Genomic DNA, 27,687 nt, shown 5'->3' on the forward strand with positions numbered 1-27,687 from the left:
AGACGGATGTTTCTTTCATAATATAAACATACACAGTCTAATGCTTATAGAGTCATTGGGCCACAACTGCATTGAGATAAACAGGGCTTCTTGAGTGGCATTTAGGCAGCTAGAGCTTGACATCTTGCCATTGACATGACCTCCCCAAGCTGAGATGTCAGTTGCTCTCCAGTCACCCTGCTTTCCTCTGTTGCTGTCTTTATATAGATAACGATGAACCTTTACTGAGTGGTTCTGGAGACGTGTCAAAGGAGTGTGCGGAGAAGATACTTGAAACGTGGGGGGACCTGCTGTCAAAATGGTGAGTGGTCCAACGCTGGTTATCTTCAGAATATATTGGAGGACAGAACTGGGTGACAAAGTGCAGATGAGGTCAGTTATGCTCCACTGTTTGTTACCATTGTGTAGCCCTCAGTCTTGGCAGTGCATTTTCTTCACTCCTGGTCTCTTCTTTTGGTGTGGTGAAGCTTTACTTCATTTAACTCCAGACTGGTTGAAGTTCCAAAGTGTTAAAGAATGTATCACATATATGCCCTATTCACAAAGCTTCATTCCATAAGACTTACAGGTTGTGTACAGCTATAATCAACACATTTTGCTTTATAAAGTCGAATGAAACCGTCTGAATAATGTGAAGTAAAAATATTGAATTACATACCGCTTTGTAGTTTTCCATATATTTGACAAAAAACTGACAATTAAAAAATTTGACATTTTGAAATATAATATGAAATACTGTACTACTATTATGGCTCCCGGTAGAATTTTGCGATTATAATTTTGTAGTTTCTTTGATTACAATGATGTTAAACATATATGATTTGTTTTTTTAATTGTCTCAATCCTAAAATTCTTAGTGATGCAAAACCTTTGGCCATAGTTGTGCTTCCATTGGTTATATAATTCTCAAAAGTTCAGTTTTGAAAAAAACACATGTTATAGCAAACTTGTATTTTCACTTCACCTGGTGGGTGAAATTGTCCCCACCCCAGTGGCTTCTTTCCTGTCATAAACCAACCAGTAGCTTCCCCTAAAACATGCTGTCACCCAGAAGACACTGCTGAAATAACCTTGGAAGTTTAAGTGCAAACTGATAACATGAGAATAGACACCCTTTAACCTTAAATATAACAAGATATATGTCTAAAATTAAAATACATCTGTGGGGCAGCTGTTTCATTTGGGTTTCCATGGCAAGGCAAGGGGCGCTGCTACCCTTATCCATAAAGACATTCCTTTTGCTGCCTCTCAGCTGACTAAAGATCCAAATGGTCGTTATGTCGTTGTGTCAGGTAAACGCTTCAGTACTCCACTGTTACTTGCTAATGAATACGCCCGTAACTGGGATGCCTGTCAATTTATTACTAACTTTCTATATTCTCTTCCAGACTTAAACTCTCGCTGTTTGATCCTGGGCAGTGACTTTAATTGTGCATTGAACCCAACTTTAGAACGTTCCTCCTTAAGGTCTGCCTCACCTTCAAGGACCTCTCAAGCTATTTGCTCCTTCCTTGCTGAGTGTGGGATTTCTGATGCATGGCGCTTTCTTTTTCCAACTTCAAGACAATACTTTCTTTTCTCCTGTCCGCCATACTTTCTCTCGTATTGATTATTTGTTTTTAGATAACAAATTACTCCCTTCTATTTCTTCCTGTGCTTACAGCAGCATTGTTATATCTGACTATGCCCCCTTAGTATTGGTAATTACTTTTCCTGATTGAAACGCACTGCGAAGCAACTGGCGCTTCAGCCCCCTGTTACTTTCTGATCAGAGTTTTGTCCAGTTTATTTCTTCACAAATATCTTTTTCTGGATACTGATTCAACTCCTGGAATTTCTTCCTCTACTCTGTTGTAGACCTTGAAAACCTACATTCGCAGGCAAATAATTTCATACACTGCCCAAGCCAATAAGTGGTATACAAAGGAGACTTTCTGAGATAACTGATCTCATCTTGGAGTTGGATCAGAAATATGCTAGCTCTCCTACCCCTGAACTGTATAAAGAAAGACTGAACCTGCAGACAGAGTTTGATTTGCTGTTAACTACGCAAGCTGAACAATTAGTATTAAAATGTCGTCACGCTATTTTTGAACATGGCGACAGGGCCAGTAAAATTTTAGCTCATCAGTTAAGACAAATTCATACTCACTCTGGCACCACTTCTGTTGATGAACAGGAGATCAGTCACTGGTTCAAATTATATAATTCCACACTCTGTAGCTCTGAATCCCCTGGAGACTCCTCCCTTATAGATTATTTTTTTCAGGACCTTACTATATTGATCCCCAATCTAAGGCTGGTTTAGAAGAGCCCTTTTCCTTTGAGGAAATTAACCAGGCCATTCAAGTAATGCAGAGTGGCAAGTCACCTGGTCCTGATGGGTTTCCCACAGAGTTTCTTTTATTTTTAATTCTCCTCTCAAATCCCCTCTGTTATCTTCTGTATTTTCTGAATCATTTCTTTCACAGTCTTTGCCTCAAACTCTTTGCCAAGCTTCAATTTCATTGTTATTAAAAAAGAACAAGGACCCCCTTGATTGCAGCTCATAGAGCCCTATTTCCCTCCTTAACGTCGACATTAAAATTCTAGCAAAAGTACTGGCCTGTCACCTTGAATCAGTTTTGCCGTCCATAATTTCCTTGGACCAGAGTGGCTTTATAGAAAACAGACATTCTTTCTTTTTAATCTTTGGCACCTGCTCAATATTATATACTCCCCATCAACTACCCAGAAATTGTGATTTCACTTAATACTGAGAAACCTTTGATCGAGTCGAGTGGGATTATCTCTATTCTACCCTCCAGGGGTTTGGTTTTGGCCATAATTTTATCTCCTGGATCAAATTGATTTACTCGTCCCCTCTGGCTTTTGTTTGTACTAACAATACTTCCTCCAAACGTCTTCCACTCCATCATGGCACATGACAGGGTTGTCCTCTTTCGCTATTGCTATTGAACCCCCCAGGGGTCGGGGGGGTGGGAGCAGAACAGATCCCGCTTCCTCTCTACCTCATTTTCTTTCTATACTAGATCAGTTTGGTAAGTTCTCTGGGTATAAACTGAATCTCCATAAGAGTGAACTGTTCCCCATCAACTCAGCTGCCATAAATTAACCTCTCTACATCTTTCCTTTCAAAATTGCTTCTAATAAATTTACATATTTGGGCAACACAATAACACATTCTTGCAATGACCCCCCCTCAAGTCTAATTTCACTTCATTACTGAAACGCACCAAACAAGACTTTGTTCGTTGGTCTGCATTGCCTATAACACTTGCTGGCCGTATTAATTCCATGAAGATGACTATGCTACCGAAAGTTTTTATATCTTTTCCGATATATTCCAGTATTCATCCCCATATCTTTTCAAGTCACTCGATCAAATTATATCCTCTTTTATTTGGAATACAAAGCCTCCTCGTAGCCATAGAGTTTTTCTGCGGAGACCAAAACCCTTGGGAGGATTGGCACTGCCCAATTTACAGTTTTATTAATGGTCAGCTAACATTCGTAGCATTGCCTACTGGTTACATTCCCATTGTCATTAGGCTGGCCCTGTATGCTACTGTATGGAAGCAGCTTCATGTCAGTCTACATCTCTATCTGCCCTGCTTTGCTCCTCCTTACCTCTTTCTACTTCTCAATTCAGTACTAACCCACTAGTCTGATAGTCACTCAGGATTTGGCCACAATTCAGAAAGCATTTTGGTTTGCAAACTATTTCTATGTTTTCCCCCATTGATGCTAACCATCTGTTCCTGCCTTCTCTAGGGGACGTGGCCTTTCGTGTCTGGCACTAAAATGGTATCAAGTCCTTTTAAAGAACTTTATATTGATGATAATTTTGCTTCATTTGTCCAGCTCTTGACCGGAGGGTTGTGGGTTCAATCCCTGGTAGGGGACACTGCTGCTGTACCCTTGAGCAAGGTACTTTATCTAGATTGCTCCAGTAAAAACCCAACTGTAGAAATGAGTAACTGTATGTAAAAATAATGTGATATCTTGTAACAATTGTAAGTCGCCCTGGATAAGGGCGTCTGCTAAGAAATAAATGATAATAATAATAATAATATAATCTTCCCAGAACTCTCTTTTTTGTTACTTACAGGTCCGGAATTTTGTACAAAACAAAACATCCCTCTGACCAAGTTGCAATCAGATTCCCTGGCTTTTGTGACCTTGCTTGCCAGACGCTTAGTCCTGTTTAACTGGAAGCAAGCTGCCCCACCCTTCCACTGGGTTAAGGATGCAATTCCTTAAACTTGAACAAATTAAATTATTCGGGAACACACAGAAACATTTTATACATCATGGCAACACCTTTTAACATTTTTTGATCAGCTGCAGCTCCCTTTCACTCCTTGGATTTACCTTATCCCTCTCTGTGACCTGATCCACTCAAGCTGCTCTTCCAAACGTGCACGTGCATCGCCACTTCACGTGTAAATAACCACACATGGAAACTCCCCCAATGTCACTGTTCTTATGTTTCTTAACAGACTTAGGAAAATTATTGTATTAATTGTTGTAAAATCTACAAAATTGTCAAGTTATAATTGGGGCTACCAGAAACATAGTCTTGTTTTGGTATTGCATCTTTATACGGGCAGTGCTGTGTTTGTTTTATTTTTTTGCTCAATGTTTCTTAAAAAAGATGTCTATTAAAACAAAAGGCAACTGTTTGAAGGAAAGAGCACTATAAAATACGTTGTTAACTTTCAAAAAGTTTTCTTTTTGGAAAATATGCATTGTTAAGTAGAATTTTATTTTTATTTTTTCGGATTGCATACAAGTCCTTTCTTATGTAACGCACAAAGTAGTATTAATCACAAATAGAAGCATGTGGGTAATTTTTTGTTTTATTCTGCCTCTTGCAGCCCTGCGATATGTTTCTTGTATAAAAGTCACTCTGTACCCCTGGCAAACCAGTATATTTATTTTTTAACCTCAACGGTCGAATGGTTTTCTTGTACAGGCATCTCAACCTGAGTGTCAGGCCAAAGCCGCTCCCAGCCCTGGTGAGGAGTGGAGTCCCAGAGGCGCTGAGGGGAGAGGTCTGGCAGCTCCTGGCTGGCTGCCACACCAATGACCACCAGGTCGAGGAATACAGGACCCTCATCACCAAGGTAAGAGGCAGCTTTCAACATATTCAACATACTTAAGCTACTTAAGAAACTATAAAATTAGGCAAACCTTTTGAAGTTTGATCATACAAGAAAACCTAACCCTTTGGCCACCACACTGTTGAAGACATCAGAGCCTTTTTGAGGCAGTGACTTCACATTGCAGGGCTATATACCTTTATGTTGATCTCTAACCTAAGACCAAGGACTTCATGTAACTTAGGTTTTCTGCTGTAAATACAGTTTGAATACACAGCAATATTGTACGAGTCAAGTTTCATTCCATTTTATTTCACATTTACAAACCATTCCTTAATAGTGTGCCGTTGTATGTTTTGTTTTTGTTAAAAAACAAACAAAAAAAATCGAATTAAACATATCAAAAAAACAAGTTTTCTGTACATACTGTCCATTTTTGTATGTACTCCACGTTAAAGGTCTATCTGGCAGCCATTTCTGCTCACCATGTCAAAATTGACAGTCTCCCCAGGAGCTCACTTCCTGGCAGGGCAATTTTTGAAAGGGGCTCTATGAAGGACATTGTTCCTTGCTGGTTGTTAAACATGGTACTTAATGCACTCATGAAGCCTCCATTTGAGCCCATGCATTCAGCTGAACTGAAATATTTATGGCTTTAAAGTGGCTTTATTGCTTGCTATCACTGCCACAACGCAGGTGAGTGAGATGCAGGCATTCTCCGTTGCAAAAGCCTGCTTAATTTTTACAGAGGCCAGGACAAAGTTTACGCTCCTTACCAATCCTGTCTTTTTGCTGAAGATGATCTTGCATTTCATGTCAACCAGTCTGTGAAATAGGAGGCTTTCCATCCACCTCCTTTCCAGTCTGACAGGGAGCGACCACTCCATATGCTCTATACAGTGCGGGCCCTGGCATACTACGATGACAGGGCGAAAAGTTCCATGGTCAAGCCCTGTCAAATGGATAGCAGACGCAATCAGGACTGCCTATGAGCTGGCCAACTTGCCCCTTCCAGAAAAGCTTACTGCCCATTCCACTAGGGGCATGGCAATTTCAAGGGCTTTATTTCAGGGTGCATCTGCCAAGGACATGCAGTGCAGCGGTGTGGGCTACTCCCCATACATTTACTAGGTCCTAAAGACTGAATGTCGTGGATCCTCAAAAGCCTGGTTTTGGAACTAGAGTGTTAAGGGTGGCTTCTCAGTGGACAGGCATAGAGGCGAGTTTCTGCCTCCTTTTTTTTGCCCTATCTACTTGTTACTGGGGTTCCCGATGGTAATGCACAAGACTGCCTCTCTGCTTACCCTTGTAGCATTCCAGTCCTTCTGCAATATTGTCCTTGCTATGGCTTTGGTACACTTATCCATGCATTAATGGTTACGTTTGTACTTGAAAGGGAACGTTAGGTCATTCTCATAACCCTGGTTCGCTGAAATAGAAATGTAACCATTAACCTTCAAGGTCACTGTGTCCATGATTGCAGCAGGCTTGAAGGAAAAATGACGCTGAGATCTGTGAGCGCAGTGCTTTTGTGCTCTCGGGGGCAGGCCATGACTGCGTCACAGGCTCAGCGAGCAGCTTTGTTATATCTTATTCAGGTTTTGGGGTCTTTAGGAGGTAAATACCCCTACGGTAATGGCTACATTTCTATTTCAGGGAACCAGGGTTATAACCTAACATTTTTGTTCACAGAAACACTTTTCTAGTTTTATTTGTGTTTGGAGATTGTGTTTAGAACCTCTTACTGCTGCATGTTGTTCAGAGGGATGTAGTACCAAGCAGGTTTTAAGTGTTTTGCAAGCTTGTTTACATACAGCTAAATCAAATGTTGTACAGAAGAATGTAGCAAACATACAGCAAGTCAAATGAACATGATTGTGGGAAACTGCTACAGTAAAGTACTCCCACCATGACGGCTGGTGTTTAAATTTGAAGAACATTGTGATGGAGTTTAGGCGGCTGGTTAAAGGAGGATTTATTCTGCAACAAAAATAAGTTAGTTGCCAAAGGAATTGAGCTGTTACATATAAATATAACAGCATTTGAGTTCATCTTGTAAAAATATTTACAATGCAGATTAGATTTCCAACTCAAACCAGGGTGTTTTGGGATATGCAAATATGAAAAGCTATTCAAGCAACAGAACAAATTCATTGCATTCTCAGTGCACTGTGTGGTATTTATACCATTATATTACTGAGTACTGCCACATGCTTCACAGTGTTGATTTTTACCATATTGGGGCATTAAAAGGATATGTAAAATGTAACATGCAGGAATAATGTAGACAAACTGTTGTATTTAGTACAGTTGCTCCATTCATTATTACAGAACAATGGTGGTGACATTTTTATTTCACGGTTGGTCTTTGTGGGGGGTGGGAGGGGTGGACCTAAAATTAGTACTGTACAGGTTTCTTTTTATTATTATTATTTATTTTTAACAATTTTTTTCAGCAAGCCTTGTTCTAGAAGAACTGGATCCTATAGGTCAAGGACCATAACAATGCCACTTCTTGCAGCAAACATTTAAACTTGTAATCGAACCTTAAAATGGTAATTTACTCCTTTAGGCTCCAGATGCAGCAAAGCATGGCTAGTGCAATGATGCACCAACACTGTGACAAAAATACTAAGCATGTTTGGATTCAGGACATTTAAAAAAAAAAAAAAAAATTATCTTTACTAGGAATGTCATTTTTTCTCTTTTTAGACAAGAAAATTAGACATACATCTGTTATGGTTTTATTGTATTATAGTATGCTACAATGCAAACATAGATTTTGTTAAATATGTATATACAGTATGAGAATATTTCTGCATTTGTACATCGTGTAAACAGTTCATATAATTTCAAATACTTGTATTTACACAATGTTGAGATTTATGAAAATTAAATGGACATTGAACTTTGACCAAACTCATTGCTTAGTCTAATCGTCCCTTTTCATGAATTCAGCTGATGTCAAGGCCTGCTATGTGGGGATCCAATGCTTTTCAATGGGACATTTATACCCTATGGGGCAAGCTTCAGTTGCACATGTCATGTGAAATGAAGTTCAAATAGACTTGCCAAATTTTTAGGAATAGATTCAAATGTTTAATGAAACCCTGCGAATTGGAGAAACACAGCTCATGTTTTCTACATTTTAGAATTGCTATTGTGTTATAGAGAAAGCATTTGCAAAAAGCTTTTGTGTTTGGGTTGCTTTTTATTATGCTTATCAGAAGAGTCAATTCTAAGCTTGTCGTTCTGGTTATTGTTTTAAAGCCGAAAACAAAACCCCTTTCTAAGCTGCATAATACAAACTGTCACTTATTGTTTTACAACTACAAGGGAGAAGAATGTTAATCTTTGTAACAACCCAACGAAATTCAATTTTCACCTTCACTCAAAACAGACACATTTTCTGGGCTCTAACTCTTACCATTTGAGTAGTTTTTGGTTATTGTTTGGTGATGGTAAACAACTTTGAAAGGGGTAAAACACAAACATACATTTTCTGGGTAATTTCAACAATTAGAGGGAGACGTGATCTAATTAGATAACACCTTCAGGAATAAAAGATCCACTTGAATATTTTATACAACACATTTTTCAGCTGAGTTTTAAACTAGCTGCTTTTAAAAATGACAAATGCACAGGCTAGACGCCTATTACATGAAGCCCCTTTTTGAAATGGTTAACTGCAAAGCTAAGTGCAGAAGTCTGTCAACAGCTGTTTTAATAATTTACAGATTACTGTCCTTGTTAAGTGTCATTTTTATGCCATACTCACGAGTTTTGCCTGGATTTAAAATTAAGCTGATAATTGATTGTGTAGCTTGCTATGGAAAGCAGCCAGAAACACACAGTAATTGGTGCAAAGTTATAATAATAATGCTGAACTGTTTTGAACCTCTGTACTGTTATTGTAAGGTTATCATCGCTGAATTTGTTTAACAGTAGTTTATCTAGAACTATGAACACTGAAGTTCGAAATTTAGAAATACTAAAATAACCTACATTTATTTAAATGGCAAACATTTATACAATCATGTTATAGTACTTTGCTACACCAGATGGGGGAAGGAAGTGGAACCACCAGGCCAATATACTGTGCTGTATTGTACTTGGCTGCTCGGCTTTGAAGGCACAAGGCTGTGTTCAGGATCCTGTGCAAGGTTGCAGTAACTGATCCGTTACATTTTGCATTTGTTTGTGACAGGGGTGGGGTGGGTGACTGTTCAGATGATAAAAGACGAGTAACATTGTAGGATCAGGAGGGGTACATGATGCGGTATTGAACCTTCAAAAAAGGGGGGTTATTTACAGTTGCAGAACACAAAATCAAATTGTCTTTAAATTTATAGTTTTTTAGAGCTGTTGGTCTAATGCATATGGATTTGAAGAACATGCATTTTTTAGACTGTCCAGAAATGTAAATAAGATGTCAAATGTTAAGCATAGTTAGCATATACATTATGCATTGTGGATTTGTCCCTCATACAGGAACAAAGCAGCAGAAATTGTATGATGTGATGAACGCATTTGTGCATCAAGAAAGAAAAACAGATAAGTGATGTGTTCCAAAATGCACATTTAACAGCCACTTGAAGCCTTTCTGTCTTGCTTGTTCTAACGCATAGTATGATTGTATGTCATTGTTGTTATAGTATGGATGTGGTCATTGTTAAAAAGCCTTGGCGTCCCCCACAGTAAAAGTAAAGAATCAGCTAAAACATATTAATTAAGAACCACATTTCTGATGTGTGGCTCGGTAGAGGCTTGTGTCAAGTAAAATGAGTCCACAACACTGTTTTGCACAGATGGTCAGTCTCTGCTTGACAGAGACCCAGAAATGAATAGCAGGGTGTGTTCAGTGAAGAAACATTAGTAAGTTTCAAAGTGGCCAAAATGTTCAGCAAATTTACCAGTGGAAATGTACCTCCATGCAGTTGTACTTTTTCAGGCATTGTGGTCTAGTCAATTAATCTAAATGTTGGTGGATCTAAACACTGTCATCCTTTAGATCAGTGGTTTCCAGCCTTGGTCCTCGGGACCCCCTTTGTCTTCTGGTTTTCATTCCAACAGAGCTCTCAATTACTTTGCTTAATTAGACCTTCTTACTTGTTTTCAGCTCTTAAACGGTTGCAGATTTCAAGTTAGCTATAACATTTTATAAGTAACTTGAACTCTGCAACTGTTTAGGAGCTGAAAACAATTAAAAAGATCAAATTTAAGCAAATTATTTGTTCAATTAAGGGTCTAGTTAAGTAATTGAGAGCTCAGCTGGAATGAAAACCAGGACCAGGGTTGGGAACCACTGTATTAGACTTTATTTCTTCAGGATTAATCTACAAAAATGCAAACACCAATTGTTAACAGATATCAAACTAATTTAAAAAGTTAGATTTTTAAAATGATCAATATTTCTAAAATCATGTGACGGATTATTCCAAGCAAATTAATGTTTCTTTTTCGATTCTTGGGGAGAGTCGGGGAACGATGCCTAACATTCCTAAGACCATAGCCTGTTAGCAGGGACCAGGAGATCAGTCAAATAAGCAGCAGCATTTTAAATGTTGTAACATAACACACTGGCGTGCATCAAAAGAACAACCTAACACAAAAACGGACTAACCTGTTATAAAATGTATCAAGTTTAGATAGAGCAATGTCATTGGCATTCATGTGGGTGCTGTGTGGTCCAGTGGTTAAAGAAAAGGCCTTGTAACCAGGAGGTCCCCAGTTCAAATCCCACCTCAGCCACTGACTCATTGTGTGATCCTGAGCAAGTCACTTAACCTCCTTGTGCTCCGTCTTTCAGGTGAGACGTAGTTGTAAGTGACTCTGCAGCTGATGCATAGTTCTCACACCCTAGTCTCTGTAAGTCGCCTTGGATAAAGGCGTCTGCTAAATAAACAAAAAATGTAAACAGTGTCACTATTAGGGTGTAACAATTCCCTGATGCCATGATACGAAACATATCACTATATTGAGGCTGGGATACGATATGTATCATGATACATTTGATAGTCCTGATAGGCTACTTGTATGATGCTTAATAAGATCAAATAATCATTGTTTAAAGACAAAAACTAAATGAGCTATGTAGAGTATGTATTCATACAACTATAAAACACACGTATTCTTCATTCACAAACCATTTGGTGAAGTACAATGAGCTGTGTTGTTCTTTTGGTCTTGTATCACGATACAGACGATGCATACCTCTATTATGATACGATAAATAGTGTAAAGAAAGTATCACGATTCATATGCAATGAGTCGTTACACCCCTAATCAACACAATACAATATAGGGAACATTATTTATTTTATATTATAAGATCAAGCAGGATTGATCAGACATTGAAAAACAACCTTCAGTGTGACGCAGGGTGCCCAATCTAAAGTTAAGGACATGTACTGTGAACATTTCCTCCAGGATATGTTTTGGCCCCTTTCTGTTTTTCTTTGTTACTGAAAAATAATTCTGTTTCTGTTTTTATAAGTAACTTGTGTGTAGGATTTCTGTTCAGATAATCCACTCGTCTTACATATCCATATAACGTCTTTGTGACACTAGGTTCATATCTATTTCTGTCTCATGTGAAGCATAATGCGAGGCAGCAAGCTAAAAAATTCCTTCTGGCTGTTGGTCTACTCAGCTTTTGGTGAAAGGGTTTTGTTTGTGTTTCTGGTTCAAGTTTAAACATTTCTACTGATAGACTGAGGTCACAATACAGAACATATCACGATTCATTGTGTCTCCCATTTCATGTAATGCTACTAATGGTTAACTTTGTGGTGTGTAATAGGATAAAATTAGCTTTAAAAAGCAAAACCTGCCGACCTGTAATTTACATGTGTTCATCATTTAAGAACTATTTGAAGTACTGCAAGTATCCATGTTGTGCTTATAATCTATAACCATATACAGCACACCTCTTTAACAAAACCATATTCAGATTGATGCACACGGAGTTAGTTTACCCCAATAAGACAGAAGAGGCAGGGCAAATGAATTTCTGTGCCCATTATACAGAGACAAAAAAACAGACTTAAATGACTAAACTGAATACAATTTTGAATGGTAAAGGTTAATAGGCTGCATTTAAATACATTGTTATGGGGAGTTAACCAGCACTGTTGTTCCATATTCTGACACCTGTCAGTCAAATGAGATAAGGGTTAAAAGCTCCATAATCAGGAATGCAGGCAAGCCTGGCTCTTTTGCATAGTGGTTAAGATGCTTGATTGCAGTATGCAGGGTAGCTGGCTGTCACATCTCCGCCCTGCTACGCATGCTAATGCTAAGATTGTGGCTGTCTACCCACTAGAAAATCCAAATTGCTAGGGGATAGATGCAAATACATGCACAGCTACTGCATTGGCACACTCATTTGTGTTAATTTGAACAGCAGTTTTCCTAACCCAAATAGTAGCATGCTAGATGTTTCTTCTTCTACTCTATAGTTAATTCTTTTTTTTTCTGTTCAAAATCTTCAATGTTTGTTCCTAAGACAGAGTTAATACAAAGTGCAAGACCTTGAATGATTGCGCCTGTCTGCCTCCATTTGGAAGCAGCACTGCAGATATTGATGATTCACTCATGCCCTGTAAAATCACTTACTCCATCTTCCCTGAATAACTCACACTTTGTAAATGCGGCACAGAAGATTAGCGTGTTGCTTGGGGGAATCTGATGTCTGCTTTGGTTCTTAGACTGTTACATTGTTCTTCCTCGTTTTCCCATGCTCTACCGTGTGATAAGAATCCACTTGGAAATAGGAAAACAATTAGGCTTCCTGTGGGTCAAATTATTTTAAAGGAAACATACACATGTTATCAGTTGTGCTGTTAAAATGACTTGCAGGCTTTTATTCCCTGGCATACCACAGCTGTTTGCTTTCAGATGTAGAAACTGTGCATTCAGGCTTCAGACAGGCAACACGTTTGCTGAACTCTCCCAGCAATGCTGACCTGTACACAGGTCCAGAATAGAGAACTCCACTCAAAACTGCAGACCTCTATTGTTGTATATTGACTAGAACTCCACTAAACATAGACTAATTATCGTGTATATGTCCTTTTATATCCACAACCAATTATTATGTTTACTGTGTAAGGCAGTAGTTATCCTAGGGTCATGCAGTTCACTTACCCGTTTATCGATTTACCTTTTTTGTGCATCTTGTGCTCATTTGCTGGTTTAGAGAACATTCCTAGCAAACCACAACAGGTACTGTATGCAGTATGCCGTGGTAGGGACCACTGTACTATAATTAATGTATTGCTGGCTACCTAGATTTTAAACATCTTGTGCAGGTTAGCTACTCTGTCAGATTTCAAGGTAACTAGGCATACCTCACCAAAAAAATGGCATACGTTAGTATGAACAGTGAATGTTTCTGTTTGATTGCGCTTTGTATTCATGCAGACTCTGCATCTCATCTGATGAATTGCACTGCAGCCTGTGCCAGATACACACCCTAAACCAGCATTTGTTTAAGCCAAAAAACAACACTTTTTGATATAAAGGTACGATGCAAAATACATTCGTCCTGCTGACTCATTTGACTAGTTATTCACAGATCATACAAGGCATCAGGCGCTGTCCACTGTATCCGATTAAAAACCTGTCCTTGATTTACATTCTATTCCCTATTATGGATTTTTAACTGCTTTGCCCTTGTTAAGATGCAGTATGTAGTATGTGTGCTGCAGAATGTAATAGAGCTGCAATGATTTCAGTTTCAAATTGACTGGTTCTCCTGGGTATTTGAAAAGAGGCCTCAGGGCTTTGACATTATTATCAGTTCTGTTTGGAGTTGTGTTGTGTACAAGGGCACATTTTTATTGTGTTCTTGCAAGATCGAATTGTAGTTGACTGTTTGCTTTTTTGCTAAATCTATTAGAATGTTAATATACAATTACATTGTTTTAGGTAAAATCATATAATTATTTAAATGATCCTCTAAATTTGACTGGACTGCATGGACACTTAAAACAAGGATTTCTATGTGACCTACTTTTTCATGAGCTTTGGAAGGGTACTGTATGTCTTTGATTTTATAAAACTCTGCAAGTTTGTTAATAGACTGTTCTACGGTATACAGAAATCAGTTATGCGACAAAAAATGGTAAATCTGACGTTTGTATGCTGGGAGGTATGTATTTTTTGCTGCCCCCCTTCTAATAAACAGTCAAATAAAATTATAATATATATTTAAGATTTAACAAACCTGTTGGTTTCCAAGCCTTTTATTCGTTATATCGAGGGGTTCGTTTATAGTAAAAGGACAATCAAATCAAAATGAACGATAAACTGTTGGAGTAAGTTAATGAGATGAGATTGTGAATAAAAGTAGAATTACATGTATCTGTTCGTCTCATGTATACAATATTCGGCCTTTGCTTTATCATATTCATTAAAGAATTAAAACGCAATAGAAAAAGCAAAAATCCCCAATTGAAGCGGAACATTTATTTACTTCATGAATCGTTTCGAAGTGCACCAAATCTTAATCCAACATGCAAGACTCCCAAACTGATCTTTTATTCCAAATCAACCCGACATGAAAAGTTCATCAGATCCTCAATTTTTTTTTCTTTCTTGCTGTTGTTTTTTCTTTGATCAGTTTTGCTTTGCCGCACGGTTGCTGGACCTATAAAACTTTTGATTTCTTTTCACGGATGATTTGGTAGTGAATTCGGTGAAGTATGGACTATGTTCTAGTGTTGCAAAACATTGATTTGTATGATAACGCTAAATGCATTATTTATTAGCAAATCAGCTAGTTTAAAACTATTGCAGTAGACTCCATAAAACAAAACTTTTCTGAAATGTGTTATTCAGAAAGGAGTCTATCACAGAAAGGAATATACATGGCCCCTTTTTTGCTAGCACATTTAGCTTATAAGATAAAGTTTTCAACACTTGAGGGAAAATAGAAATGATGTAAAGAAACACATAAGCACTTCCAGATAGTTTGAGAACCACTGCTTTAAGAGATGATGCTTTGAGAGATACATACTCAGTACAGTATGATTCTCTACAGGTCAAGGTCACACATCATAGTAAAAGTGTGTTTGATTTTATAAATTCTATTGTAGCAATTACTGGAATGCCAAATGCACTTGTTCATTTTCCAGTTCTGTGCTTCCTGGAGAAGTAAGTGGAGAAAACACTGAGAAAGAGAGAACCATGACACAAGCCTGGCCAATGAAAATCTAAGTAAAACCAATGCATTCAGAAACGCAATTTAATGATATTGCGATGCTTGCTCCCTGGTGAAAGATTGGAAGTTTCTTCAATCTCCCTGGTAAGCAGGAGATCGAGGACTGATGTCAGAGTTTAGCTGCAATAAAATATGATGATGAATTCCACCAAACAATAGTTCTGTAGCAAAGACTCTGATGTATTAGTCAAATATGATACCTGTATACAAATTGGACTTTGTCACACAAAGACTGGAAGACATGGCTCATCTGATCTTTTAAATGAATTTGTGGAAAACTGCCAGACTACTGTATCTATCCTCTTTGCTCATCCAAAACAATTGTTTATCAGTGAATTTATCAAGGTGCTTCCAAGTGCTAGGCTTGAGATGCATCAATTAATCAATCCATCGACAATGGATTGCAATGGATTTTATTGTGCAAGATTTGATTATAGTCAGTGATGCATCTAACATGAGCCCCGTTGAAAGCACACAGGTTTCAATGATGTCAAGGGCAGCTGTTTATACATCATTCAGCATAATACAATGCACCCTTGATTTCGGTTATTTCATTTATTTATTTGTATTTATTTATTTATTTATTTAAAACAATATTCTTGCTGCTTGAATTATTATAAATTATTACCAGTTGGTCTTTTAAAATGATAATATATTCTTTGACTTTCAATTCAGTTTTTTTCTGGGGTTGAATGACAAGAATATACAGTAGTGCCCTTGTGATGAACATTTGGTGGATGTAGGTCATGGTGATCTACTTTTTTCATATTGAAAACTCAAATACCATATTTCAGTCAATGCAGGGGATGTATAGTATGTTGCTAACATACATGTTTTAAATGTGAGCATGCATGTGATTAATAAACGTGTTGCCTGTTTTCACCATAACTTTGAAAATGGGTTGTTCTAACTCACTAGCTAATCGGAGAGGGTGAGCTTGCTGCAAATTTAATGGCTTTTATTCGAGTCATTACACCCGTTTGTCATTAAGGCAGTAAAAAAATAAGCGCTTCCAACAGTGCCTTTTATGTTTCAACAAACTAATCTTATATTCCAATCTTCAGTCATGTACCAACCTAAAACGTGTTTCAGAAAGCAAAACACGTTGCATCCTGTGGCTTTTCTTAGTGTGATTATTTGTTGGGCAGTTAACCAATGTTCCCTTGATTTAGGAAAATGATTCACCTTTTACTGTGCTCTCTCCTTGCTTAACATTTCGGAAAGCAGTGAGTTGTCGGTAATCCCTGCCCTCTCCTTGGATTTAACCCCGGCCAAGGCGTTACTAAATTTTAAGGCAGGGGTGTCCAAAGTTGGCCCGTCCACTCCTGGTCTTTGTTCCATCCCAGTTTCAAATTGTTTACTTGAACCAATTAAACATCCATCAAGACCCGGAAGCAGTTAATGATACCATTTTACCTGTTAAACCTGGAGTGGAATGACCCTCAAGGACCGGGATTGGAAACCCCTGCTTTGAGGAATCGTCCCTATCGGCAGCTGTGCAGAGGTAATCAATGTTCCTGCAGACCACTTAAAAATCAGATACGCATTAATGATAAGCATTGATTCATCATCCCTATGTTTAGATCGTTAAATGTTTGACAGTAAGATGCTAGTTGCAGGTAAATATCAAGTGGTTTGTAGCTTCTCATGGCGGCTTTGTTTTTCAAAGAGGCACGACTGTATTTCATGATGGGGGGGGGGGGGGGATTTACTCATCCAGCTGGGATCACAGGAATCATAAATACTTTAAAGTCACAAATATAGGAAAGTGCCTGCACAAAGTATTTAGACCTTTTACAAAGTTTGCTTACAAAAAGTGAAAATGAACTGTATTTTGAATATGTTTTGTTCTATTTTATTAGACTAGTAATAAAAAAGTATACTTTTGAATACTCACATTTACTATAATTCAATTACTGTTACCTTTTTACTAATATGGCACTAGTAAAAGTCAATGTAAAAACAAATATATAATTTTAAATGAACAAAACATTAACATAGAAGTTCAAGTCTGTGTACTTTTGTATTGAACATGTATGACATTTTATACAGTAAACAGACATTTGTACAAAAATTAAACGTTCACTGCATTGAACTTCAATTTGCAATGTAGAATTGGTATATTATGGTTTTATATGTGACACCTAACATTAAATGGTATTTTCATGAACTGTGAGTAAATTATAAAACACTGATCTATGAAATACCAAGGAATTTGCCAAACCACGTCACCACAGCTGAAACAGCCATCTGCATTTTCAGTGGTGTTTCTGTAAAGTATCTCATCACGAACTGTCAGAAGATAAATCCTAGAATTACAGTATAAATTCTAATTCCACAGTTAAAGTATGTGACTACCGTGCTCTGTGATTGATTGATATATTCATTTCCATTAGTAGATACTAAATATGGAAACAGCTCTCCTGTTATGCATAGCAGGTGCATGTGAGCAGAGAAAAAATGCTTTTGGTTCTCTAAGATGTGTAGCAAGGATTAAAAGGAGGGTTTTGTTTAAGTTGCCGGCTGGAATGTTTTCTTTTGTTTTTTCTCACAATAACAAAGGGCAGAATGTACTGTATTCGTACAACTTTCTCTTCTACTTTGATTCAAATCCAAGTAATAAAAATCCAATGCACTTGGCAGAGCTGTCTAAATTCCAACTAGGAAGGATGCTGAAGTCTTAATGCTTTGAGACTGAAGTGAGAAATGGGATTCAGTAATGCCTACCGTGTCGAATTGGAGGAACATTTCTTGCTGCTGCTGCATTTGTCCTCCAGTGCAGTCGTTTCACTGGCAGAGGCTTGAGAGGGAGGAGTAAGAGACAAGCTGCCAGGGAGGTTATTTCAACCCTGCAGTAAGCCAGGCTGGGATTGAGAAGGAGCACCTTTGTGCTGCAGGGCCTTCCACCAAGCTTCATATCTGGACTATTTATTTATTTTTGTTCTGGGATATTTTAAATGTTTGTTTTTTTTCCCCACACTGAATTAATAGTGCGTGTTTTTTTTTTTTTTCAACTGAACATCTCCACATTTCAAGAAGTCATCATTAGGGATAATCTAATATCTGTATCCTCGTCTCTCTGTTTTCGTGGCTAATTGCGGCTTCAAGGAATGCTGGAATGACTTACGTGGCTGAGAAGGTGTTGATAAAACTAAAACTGCTTCAGGCTCTCTGAATGAATTCAATTTTCTATTCGTGTAATTGGTGTGGCGTTTAAAAAGAAAAAAGTCTCAAGTTATTTAAACCTGATTGAACTAAAGGACAATTACCTAAAGCTGTTCATGTAGAGACTGTGGTTTTAATGGCAATATTTGGGTCCATCTAATTGCTGCTGCAGCCCAAGAGGTGCGTTTTGGGTTTCTTTTCTTTACTGTGTCAGCTGTTTAACAAACCAGCATCAGTGGGGACTATCTAAAAAGGCAAACGGAATTACCTTTCCCGTTAAAGTTGAAGACAGGTGCACAACCTGCTTTTTTTTTTTGTATGAGTTATTCATGAAAGCTCCTGTCCTTTTTTTTTTAAATTTATTTATAAAATAGCAGTAAGCATGGCAACAGCTCAGCATCGCTTTATCTCCTGGCATGTGAGAGTGGTGACTGCTCACTGGATTTAAAGAGAAATTACACTGCAGATAATTCGGAGCAGCATCAGTGAGCATTGCAAGGAGCGGGGGAGAGAGAGAGAGAGAGCTTTGACGCTGCATTAATACAGCATTAATACAGCCAGCGAGCAATCACAACTGGTCAGGGCTTGCAAACCGAGCCCTGAACTGAAGATCACGGCCAGACACTCAAGATGAACTCTTCCTTCGATGGAAATCAGTCCAGCCAAACCTTCTGTCTCCTGGGCATCAGTTATTCACAGACTGTCAACGTCTGCGTCCTGGAAGTTGTAATCATTATTTTTCTTACTGTGCTGATCATTTCAGGCAACCTTGTTGTTATTTTTGTATTTCATTGTGCACCTCTGTTGAACCACCACACAACAAGCTATTTCATCCAAACCATGGCATACGCTGATCTCTTTGTAGGGGTGAGTTGTCTGGTCCCTTCATTGTCCCTGCTGCACTACCCCACGGGGTTTCAAGAGTCTGTGACTTGCAAGATTTTCGGATACATAGTCTCTGTTCTCAAAAGCGTTTCCATGGCTTCGTTAGCTTGCATCAGTGTTGATAGATACATTGCAATTACAAGACCCTTATCGTATAACACTCTGGTCACACCGTGGAGGCTACGTGTCTGCATTTTTCTTATCTGGATCTACTCCTGCTTGGTTTTCCTTCCTTCCTTTTTAAACTGGGGCAAACCAGGCTACCACGGAGACATATTTAAGTCTTGTGCCATACACTGGGATACAAACGCCCATTTTACCTGTTTTATTGTGGTGCTGCTGTATGCGCCAGCTGCTTTTACCGTCTGCTTTACCTACTTTAACATATTCCGTATCTGTCAGCAGCACAATAAAGAAATCAATGACCGCCGAGCACGCTTCAGCTCACAGGAGGGAGACTCTGCCGACAGCCAGGCCTGCCCGGACAAGCGCTACGCTATGGTTTTGTTTCGCATCACCAGCGTCTTCTACGTCCTGTGGTTGCCCTATATCATCTACTTCCTGCTGGAGAGCTCCAACATTTACAGCAATCCCGTCGCCTCCTTCCTGACCACCTGGCTGGCCATCAGCAACAGCTTCTGCAACTGTGTCATCTACAGCCTCTCCAACAGTGTCTTCCGGAAAGGACTAAAGCGGCTTTCTGGCGCCGTCTGTGCCTCCTGCACCTACCACGTGAAGAGCAAGAAGCCTCTGCCTCAAAGCAGCAAGCGGTCCACAAACGGCTGCAATGCTTAGCAAGCACAAACAAAAACCGGTGAAGCAGAGGGTTTGTGTTTTGCTTGCAAGTTGGTCCCTACTGAACTAACAATATGATCCGATTTGTTTGAAAGCAAAATAGGGGTTCAAAGAAGTCTATCTCTGTGATCTCACTCTGGGGGTGGGTGTGTGTGTGTGTAGATGCAGTTAAATGTAGTTGGAGCGGGATCTCCCATTACTATTAGTAATTCAAGGGGGGTTACTGCTGGTTATGCCCCGTATGGTGTTATTCAGAGGAGTCCAACAATATGTTTGTGGGCTTGGATGGCCTCGTGTACAGATTGTGGTCAGTTTGTGCATCCATGTTTGTGTTAAATTGGTAGTAGTTTCATCATGCTTTTTAAAACTGTGTGCTCCTGTATTATGCTTAAAAGTATGATTTGAGGAGCTTAAAATGCAAAATAATTTATTTAAAGTAAAAACAAATACAGGAATGATGCTGCCTTTCAGTTCACTGGATAAAAAAAAAAATGACTTGATTTAAATTGACTCACTTGAAGTCCTTGGTGTTCTGTATACATATTGCTCGTGATCAGTTTAACCTATTCACATTTTCCAAATGTTTTAAACAAAGCAGCTAGGCTTCTCCGGTTCATTACAAAACTCAAAAGAGATTATTCAGTATATAAAGTCCATCGATCTGCTCCACTTGTGGTCAGTCAGTAAGTCTAAAGAAATCTCTAAATGTATAACCATTTCCACACCACCAAATCACTACTTACAAGCTCTGTGCATCCTAGTTGCTTTTTTCCCCTGAAGATTATATATGTTTCTTATGCTAGAATGAATCAAGCGCTGCTTAAACGGAACCATGCTGGTAGTGCTGCGTGGGGTAAAGTTGGAAACCACTGTGTTGCATGAAATTAGTGCTGTGTTTGGAGACTATGGTTAGTGTTTATTGTACCTTAAATATTATGGTTTTGTCAAAATAAGCATGAATAAACACAGCAAGTGGGCCTGCAGTGGCGGTAGTGATATCTGACTAATAAAAAATAAAAAATAAAAAAAACTTGGGGATAATTTAAACCTGATGTCGCTGACTGAGAGCAAAAACATGTGACAAACAAAATCATTGTTGGAGCTTTCAAATGTAAATTATCAAATATATAATGTAGCGCTTTTTTTTTTTTTTTCTTTTGCAAAACAGTAAATATTACCTGTAACAATAGCTGTCTGTTTTATACCATGGGGACATGGCTTATGATAAGGGGCCACTTTTATTAACACAATTACGAGTGTTATTCCAGGTCACGCGTGTTTAGAACGATATTGCCTGCAGGGAAAATAAATGTTCATATTTTTCCATGTTAGTTTCTCTGTTTGCGAGCCAACATGAAAAATGATTTGACTGCTATCTCCCGAAAAGAAATGTCATGCTCCGAAGAAGCCAATTTGTTATATTGCACCCCCCCCTCAACTTCCAGTTTAGCTGCATAATGATTGAACTGAGCAGAATATTTTTAGACAAGTCTGAAATTGCAGTGTGTATTATGAATGTTCACAAAATTACAATATAAACAAGGCTGCCTATTGCAGAAAAGGTTGTACAGTACATGGTTTGCATTTATCCAGTGTAAACATTCCCTCTACGCCTCATAGACCCGCATACGTACAGCCTTGTTTCAATCGACCAAGATCTAACAACCTAGTAGACAATAGAGAAAAACAAAATGGCTGCAGATGTTTTAGTTACAAGAAAGGACATTTTCTGTTTTGGGTTATTTTTTGTTGGAGAATGAGTTCACAAATCAAATTAAAAGACAAGCTTTAAAGAGGTTTTCACTGTAACAATTGTAGTAATCGGACAGTAGTGGTCAATTTCTTTGTACAGACTGTATACAGTACACAAGAATTTGAGACGTTGTTGTAAGTGACTCTGCAGCTGATGCAATAGTTCACACACCCTAGTCTCTGTAAGTCGCCTGGAAAAAGGCGTCTGCTAAATAAACAAATAATTGAAAATACGGACATATCCAAATTAATAAATAACGTCTGTTATGGTTTTGAATTTTTAACTTGAAACATTTTTTTATTTAGTTAAAGGCATGCAAAACATATTCTGGGTTGTATGGCCAAAACATCTTACCTTACTAATATGCAAAGTTTTTTAGTATTCTTCCATTTATTCACCTGATTTCCCTTAACAACATGTTTGACCTTAAAATAAGAGCTAAAAATAGAAACAGCCTCCAATCCTTAAAGCCAAAGAGCTTTTCTGTGTCATATTTTCCATAATCTTCACTGATGAAATCATTGTGTGTGATAACAAAGAAAATTGCATGGTAGATTATAATGAATTTACTAGAACTTAATGAAGTTTGGTGTCAAGATTTATAGCTGTGATAACCAAAAGCTTATTAAAAGGGTGGAGTTCAGTAAGACATTCAGTAAATCTGCAGTTTCTCTCCACATGAAATGTGTGAAAATAAATATGTTGGTTTGAGACTATGAATTTGATTGGTGATTTTCTAGATACTGCAGCATTTTTCCACAGTACAAAAAATGCTGGTTGCTAAGCGTACTACCATATGTGACTAGTTTTTAAAAGCTGAACTGTCCTCTTTACTAACTCAATTTCAAGTAGAAGTCTCAATTTATTTCTAACTACCCGATATAGTGTCATATTTGCAAAGCATTTTTAACCCATTGCGAAGTTTATACCACTTTTTTTTTCTTAAAAGAAAACATTGATTAGCACTGGGATTAATGCTTTGAGAATGTGTCACTATAATTGAAATTATCAGTGTGAAATCTGATTGAGAAAGACATTAAAATCACTTTTTCCTAACAAATAAACACTGCTTGGCATTGCTTTGGTACCCAGTGCAGTTCGTGTTTTTATACCTTTTCACAAAGGTTAGTACAGTAACCAGCCTCTTGTGTTGTGCAAGAGCATCTCCTCATATTTAACCCTGCTGACGATGCATACTGGAGGCACCTGTATGATTTATGGGTTAAATATGAAGGAGCCAGCCAGTCTCTCTGTCCAACATGTTCATGTCGATGAAAGGTGATCCACTTTTTCACGATGCTTGTATCTCTAATTTTGTATTTACAGCTATGGCTGGGGATGCACACGTATTGATTTCTTGATATATTGCAACATTCAAAAACATTTCCCAAGTGCACAGTACATGCGCTTTTAAATGAAGAGTTTACCAAAGCAGTGGTGTGTTTGTGACTTGTCATTCTAAGGTTAGTTGAATAGCGCCATAGAACAGGCAAACACAGGGTCATAAAGCAATGAATAAAGGTCAGTGTAAGCATTGGACATTTTTAAAAAAGAGTCATATTTAAGCTTTCTCTTAGGATTGAGAACAAGATAATATTGTTGCTTCTGGCTTGTTGCATCTTAATGGAATGTGAACTAGCTAATGTGCTGTATTTGCATTTTGGAAAGTCTGAGGTTACATAAAGGCCACTCATTCGTTTGGTAATCTTAAGCTGGAACAAAAGCCTTGATTATACCTCTCTTGGGAACTAACATTAACTAAAATAGCAAGTCCTCCAATTACACAATTCCTTACATTTTCTAACTTTAGCAACCAGAGAAACTTTGCCAGATTAATTCAGGGGTGCCAGCTGACCCTCTTTTGGGGAGTCTGTCCCTCATTTTACTTGCTGCCGCTCATCAGTCAGCTTTGATGATTGATTAACATCAGGTATAATGGTAGTTCATTGGCTTCATGTGAATAAGATTTGTGTCTGTCTTATGGGTGGAAGAGCGGATAGAATTTCTATTGTTACATTTAAATATTTTTGGTTGCTTTTGAAACTAAATTGACTTTTTTGCATTTGTAGAATGTGAATCTATTTGTACTTATTTTTCTCTGCTAATTCTATTGCATATATAGAGTAGAATAACAAAAAGCAAAAACCATTAGAATCTGACAGTGCCTTTTTATCATATCTCCTATTTAAACATTTGGTAAATTGCAGAATTATAAGATTGGAGTTAATATGTAATCAGGGTTTTTAGTTAGGGACTAAAATGTGGGACATGGCTGACTCCATTGAGTCAATAGAATAAGATGATAAAAACAAACATATTAAATCTGTCCGATTTATCAATTATAACTGTTATAATTCTTATGGAACTTTATTGTCATTTACTAAGGTTAACCAAGCATGTATATATTTCTGTCTTTGTCCATTTTAATGGGGATCTCATTAAGTATTATCTGAACCCTGAAGGGGAATTCACTCTTGTTACTTGTACAATTCCTGTATGTTTTGAAAAAAAGGTGATGTGTATTGCAAAAAATAATCTGCAGCATTTCGTGTTGTTTGTGAATTTCCAACAGGAATGCCTTTTATGCATTTTTGTTTTAAAACTGTGTCAAGAATACAAAGCCATTCTAAAATATCAGCATTGCTAGTTTGAACTTGAAGAGGGGAAAAACTAAGAGAGGCATTTCCACATCGTGGCTATGAAGTTATCATTTTATTACCAAAGTACTTGATAAATCCAGATGCAGTAGGATGGTTTCAAGGAAGTGACTTTTGAGTGATTATTTAAAGTGTATTTGTTTAAACCTTTAATTGATGTTTGTTTTGGGACTCAGTGGTCTGTATTAATAAACAAAGTGGCAATATGCTGTGCAGATTGCTTAAAACATTAAGCACATTTATTGTACAGTGTGTACCGTAAACAAACTTGCTAATGAATGATACTGTTTCACATGTGACACGCAACTTTAATTTGTGTTATCCTGTCTGTTTCAGGACTCGGAATACAATATTAATATTATTGCTGATCTAATCTAAAAATAAAATGTACATTCTTTTTTTTTTTTTTTCAAATTCATATCTTTTTGTACCATCAACTTTACATGGCACTAGGCGTGTTAAACGCATACTACAAATTATCAGATTTAAAGGATACACATTTTAAAATGACTATTGGCTTTTGAGCAAAATTATATATTATGTAGGGATTTTTAATTGTTTGTTTAATTGTTTTAATTGTTTGGATGTGCTGGGTGAAATCTTTTTTTTTTTTTTTTGTAAAGAAAAACAATTTTGTTAAAAATAATGAACACTGTAATTACAATCTTAGGTTGGTGTTTATTAGAATGTGCTTTTAGACATGTGCCATTCCAGAGTTATATCTAGGGAACTGTGCAATACTGTGTAATTGTGGCGTTTAGCACTAAAAAATGCTGTACGTATATATGTGTTTAAATCAATTTAAAACATATCACAGATAAAATAAAGGGCTTTTGTTCTAATACAACTCTAATGAGTTGTCTGTATGCGCTGTAAACCGAAAGATGTTTAGCTGTATTTTAAAAATTGTGAACCAGTATTGTCATGTTGGATTGTACATAAATATTGATACAGCATATTTTAGAATGATTCAAATATATAATTGAACTGTATTCATAGTAAACAAAAAGACTGATGACCTGCAAGGTACATGCATGGTCATCATTTTATTTATACAGCTATAAAGCTGCATTCCTGTTTCAAGTATGTATATATGTTAGTCTGTATGTTATAACTAACACATAGGTATATCATGGTACAGCTGTATATTTTTCCTTTGCTGAAACCAATTCCTGCTGGATTAAGAAACACAAAAAAATCACTTTTTTTTTTTTTTAAATGAATTTTTAAATGTTACTGTGAATGCTCCTTATGCTGGTAACAACATTTTGCTGTGTTAATTATATTGTATATCTAGTCCATCTGATATGAGGACACGTTTACAAGAAATTATAAAACAATTTATCATTACGATAACATCAGACATTCGCAAACATTTCCTTAGTGAAGATGTGGTTTTTTCATGCCTGTTTACCTAGGTTGTTTAAAATGGCCCGTTGAATGTCTTTTGAATCAGAACTATAAAATGTTGGTAAAGAAGGTAAACTTTGTTGTAGCTGTATTGTTTTTAAAAAGCTACTAATGGAATTCAGTAAGAGGTGTGTGTTTATTTCTTCACTGTTTGTGAAAGTGTTTTTCAGGGCTTTATTTTGCATAAATGATGAAAGTACTAAAAGGTACAGAAATGTGTTGACAGTGCAGTATTTTCCCTGATGCATGTTTTGGGACATTGTTTTGCCAAAGACCAAGTATTATTTTTCCTGTGGGAAAGTTATGCTTGAAAAGAAAACCAACACACTTAAGGGCTAGCCATCTCTAGGGACTTCCATTTTCTCATGTAGATCTGCACCAAATTGCCATATTTGGATTTTAAACCAGACTTCTTACATGTTACTCAAGACACCATAAAACACAAATGTTTACTTAACTTGTTTTTACAGGACAGCATGTTCTACAAGAAAATGTAAAAATATACACCTGCTGTATTGTTTTCAAATGTTTAATAGAAATGCATATGTTTTCTTAAAATACATATCTTTTTGGTTATTGGTCTTTATGAAATCATCAGCCATGGGTTAGAAAGTCAAGCAAAACTCTATAAATATTGCCTTGAAATGTCCCAAAACAATGGAAAAAAAAAATGAAGGAGCAAAATTAGGATAAGTGCAAGTATTTCACAAAATGTCTTCTGTACCATAGTTTATTATTTGTGAAGTGCATAAGCACCTTGATTTTGTAATGTGTGTGTGTGTGTGTTTTTTTTAAAATACAATTGTCTATCTAGTAACATTGATGATACTATTTATAGCATTGCCTTTTTGGTCCTGTGTATGTATATATCGGCTTTTCATTTGGTTATGTTGTCAGTAAACTGTAAACCGCATTTGTTTTGTTTTTATTTGTGGGGTGGGTGGTGGTGGTGTTGACAAAAAAGGATTCATTATTATTGAGTGACGCACAAAAAAAACAACAACAACAACATAAAGTAATGTAGTATTTAGATCAGTTTATTACCACACAAAACAAAAAAATCTTCCTGCATTAATGAAAGCAGTGGTGAGTTTCCTAGGCATTTTACCTGATCATTATGATTCAGTGTATTTGAAGCTGAGTAATTCTTACATCAGAAGAAGACAACTATAACACTAGATGCTAAAGAATTTTCAGTTAAAATATGTTTTTAATATGAAAAAGCCAATACAGGTTTCTTAGATTCAACTGTGAGAAATGTCCATTTTTTATATAAAAACAAAAATAAAATATATATTTTAAAGTATAAGTAATTGTATTGGAGCTGTCATATCTCTTTACAGTCTAGATGTTTGACAGTAATAAACAGTCAATACTTTTGACTGTGGAAAAGTACTTTACATTTAACTCAGTTTATTTCTGTTGAACAAAGCGTCTTATCTTTTATCAGGTCAAAGAAGTACAATTGAAGAGTTACTGGTTGGGTAACCCAAGATCCCTTTGGGAAAACCACAAAAGGTCACTGTGTCTTGACATTTTCAACATATAGTAGATCGTGCATTATTTGATACTGCTGTGAAGGGCACAACAGTGCTTTTTTCCTTTTCTTATTTTTCTCTCTGAAAAATACATTCCTTTCTCTTCAGGGGGTACTGAAGCAAAGCAAGCCTAGGTGAAGCGAACATAAGATTT

General features: G+C 37.2%; 2 protein-coding genes across 3 annotated transcripts in view; both read left to right on the forward strand.

The window, feature by feature from the left end:
- LOC117973972 (rab GTPase-activating protein 1-like) overlaps positions 1-27,687 on the forward strand; it is a 123,032-nt gene that overhangs the window by 36,490 nt on the left and 58,855 nt on the right. For both annotated transcript variants that reach the window (XM_058987081.1, XM_058987082.1), the window contains 2 exons: positions 208-301; positions 4,979-5,129. In XM_058987081.1, coding sequence (XP_058843064.1) covers positions 208-301; positions 4,979-5,129 — 245 coding nt within the window. The remainder of the gene's footprint in view (positions 1-207; positions 302-4,978; positions 5,130-27,687) is intronic.
- On the forward strand, positions 17,250-26,908 carry LOC117422401 (probable G-protein coupled receptor 21). Its single transcript, XM_058987083.1, has one exon. It carries the CDS (start codon positions 19,126-19,128, stop codon positions 20,173-20,175), a length of 1,050 nt encoding a protein of 349 aa, XP_058843066.1. The 5' UTR covers positions 17,250-19,125; the 3' UTR covers positions 20,176-26,908.

The sequence above is a fragment of the Acipenser ruthenus genome, chromosome 15 (genome assembly GCF_902713425.1).
Source record: "Acipenser ruthenus chromosome 15, fAciRut3.2 maternal haplotype, whole genome shotgun sequence".
Taxonomy (NCBI): Eukaryota; Metazoa; Chordata; class Actinopteri; order Acipenseriformes; family Acipenseridae; genus Acipenser; species Acipenser ruthenus.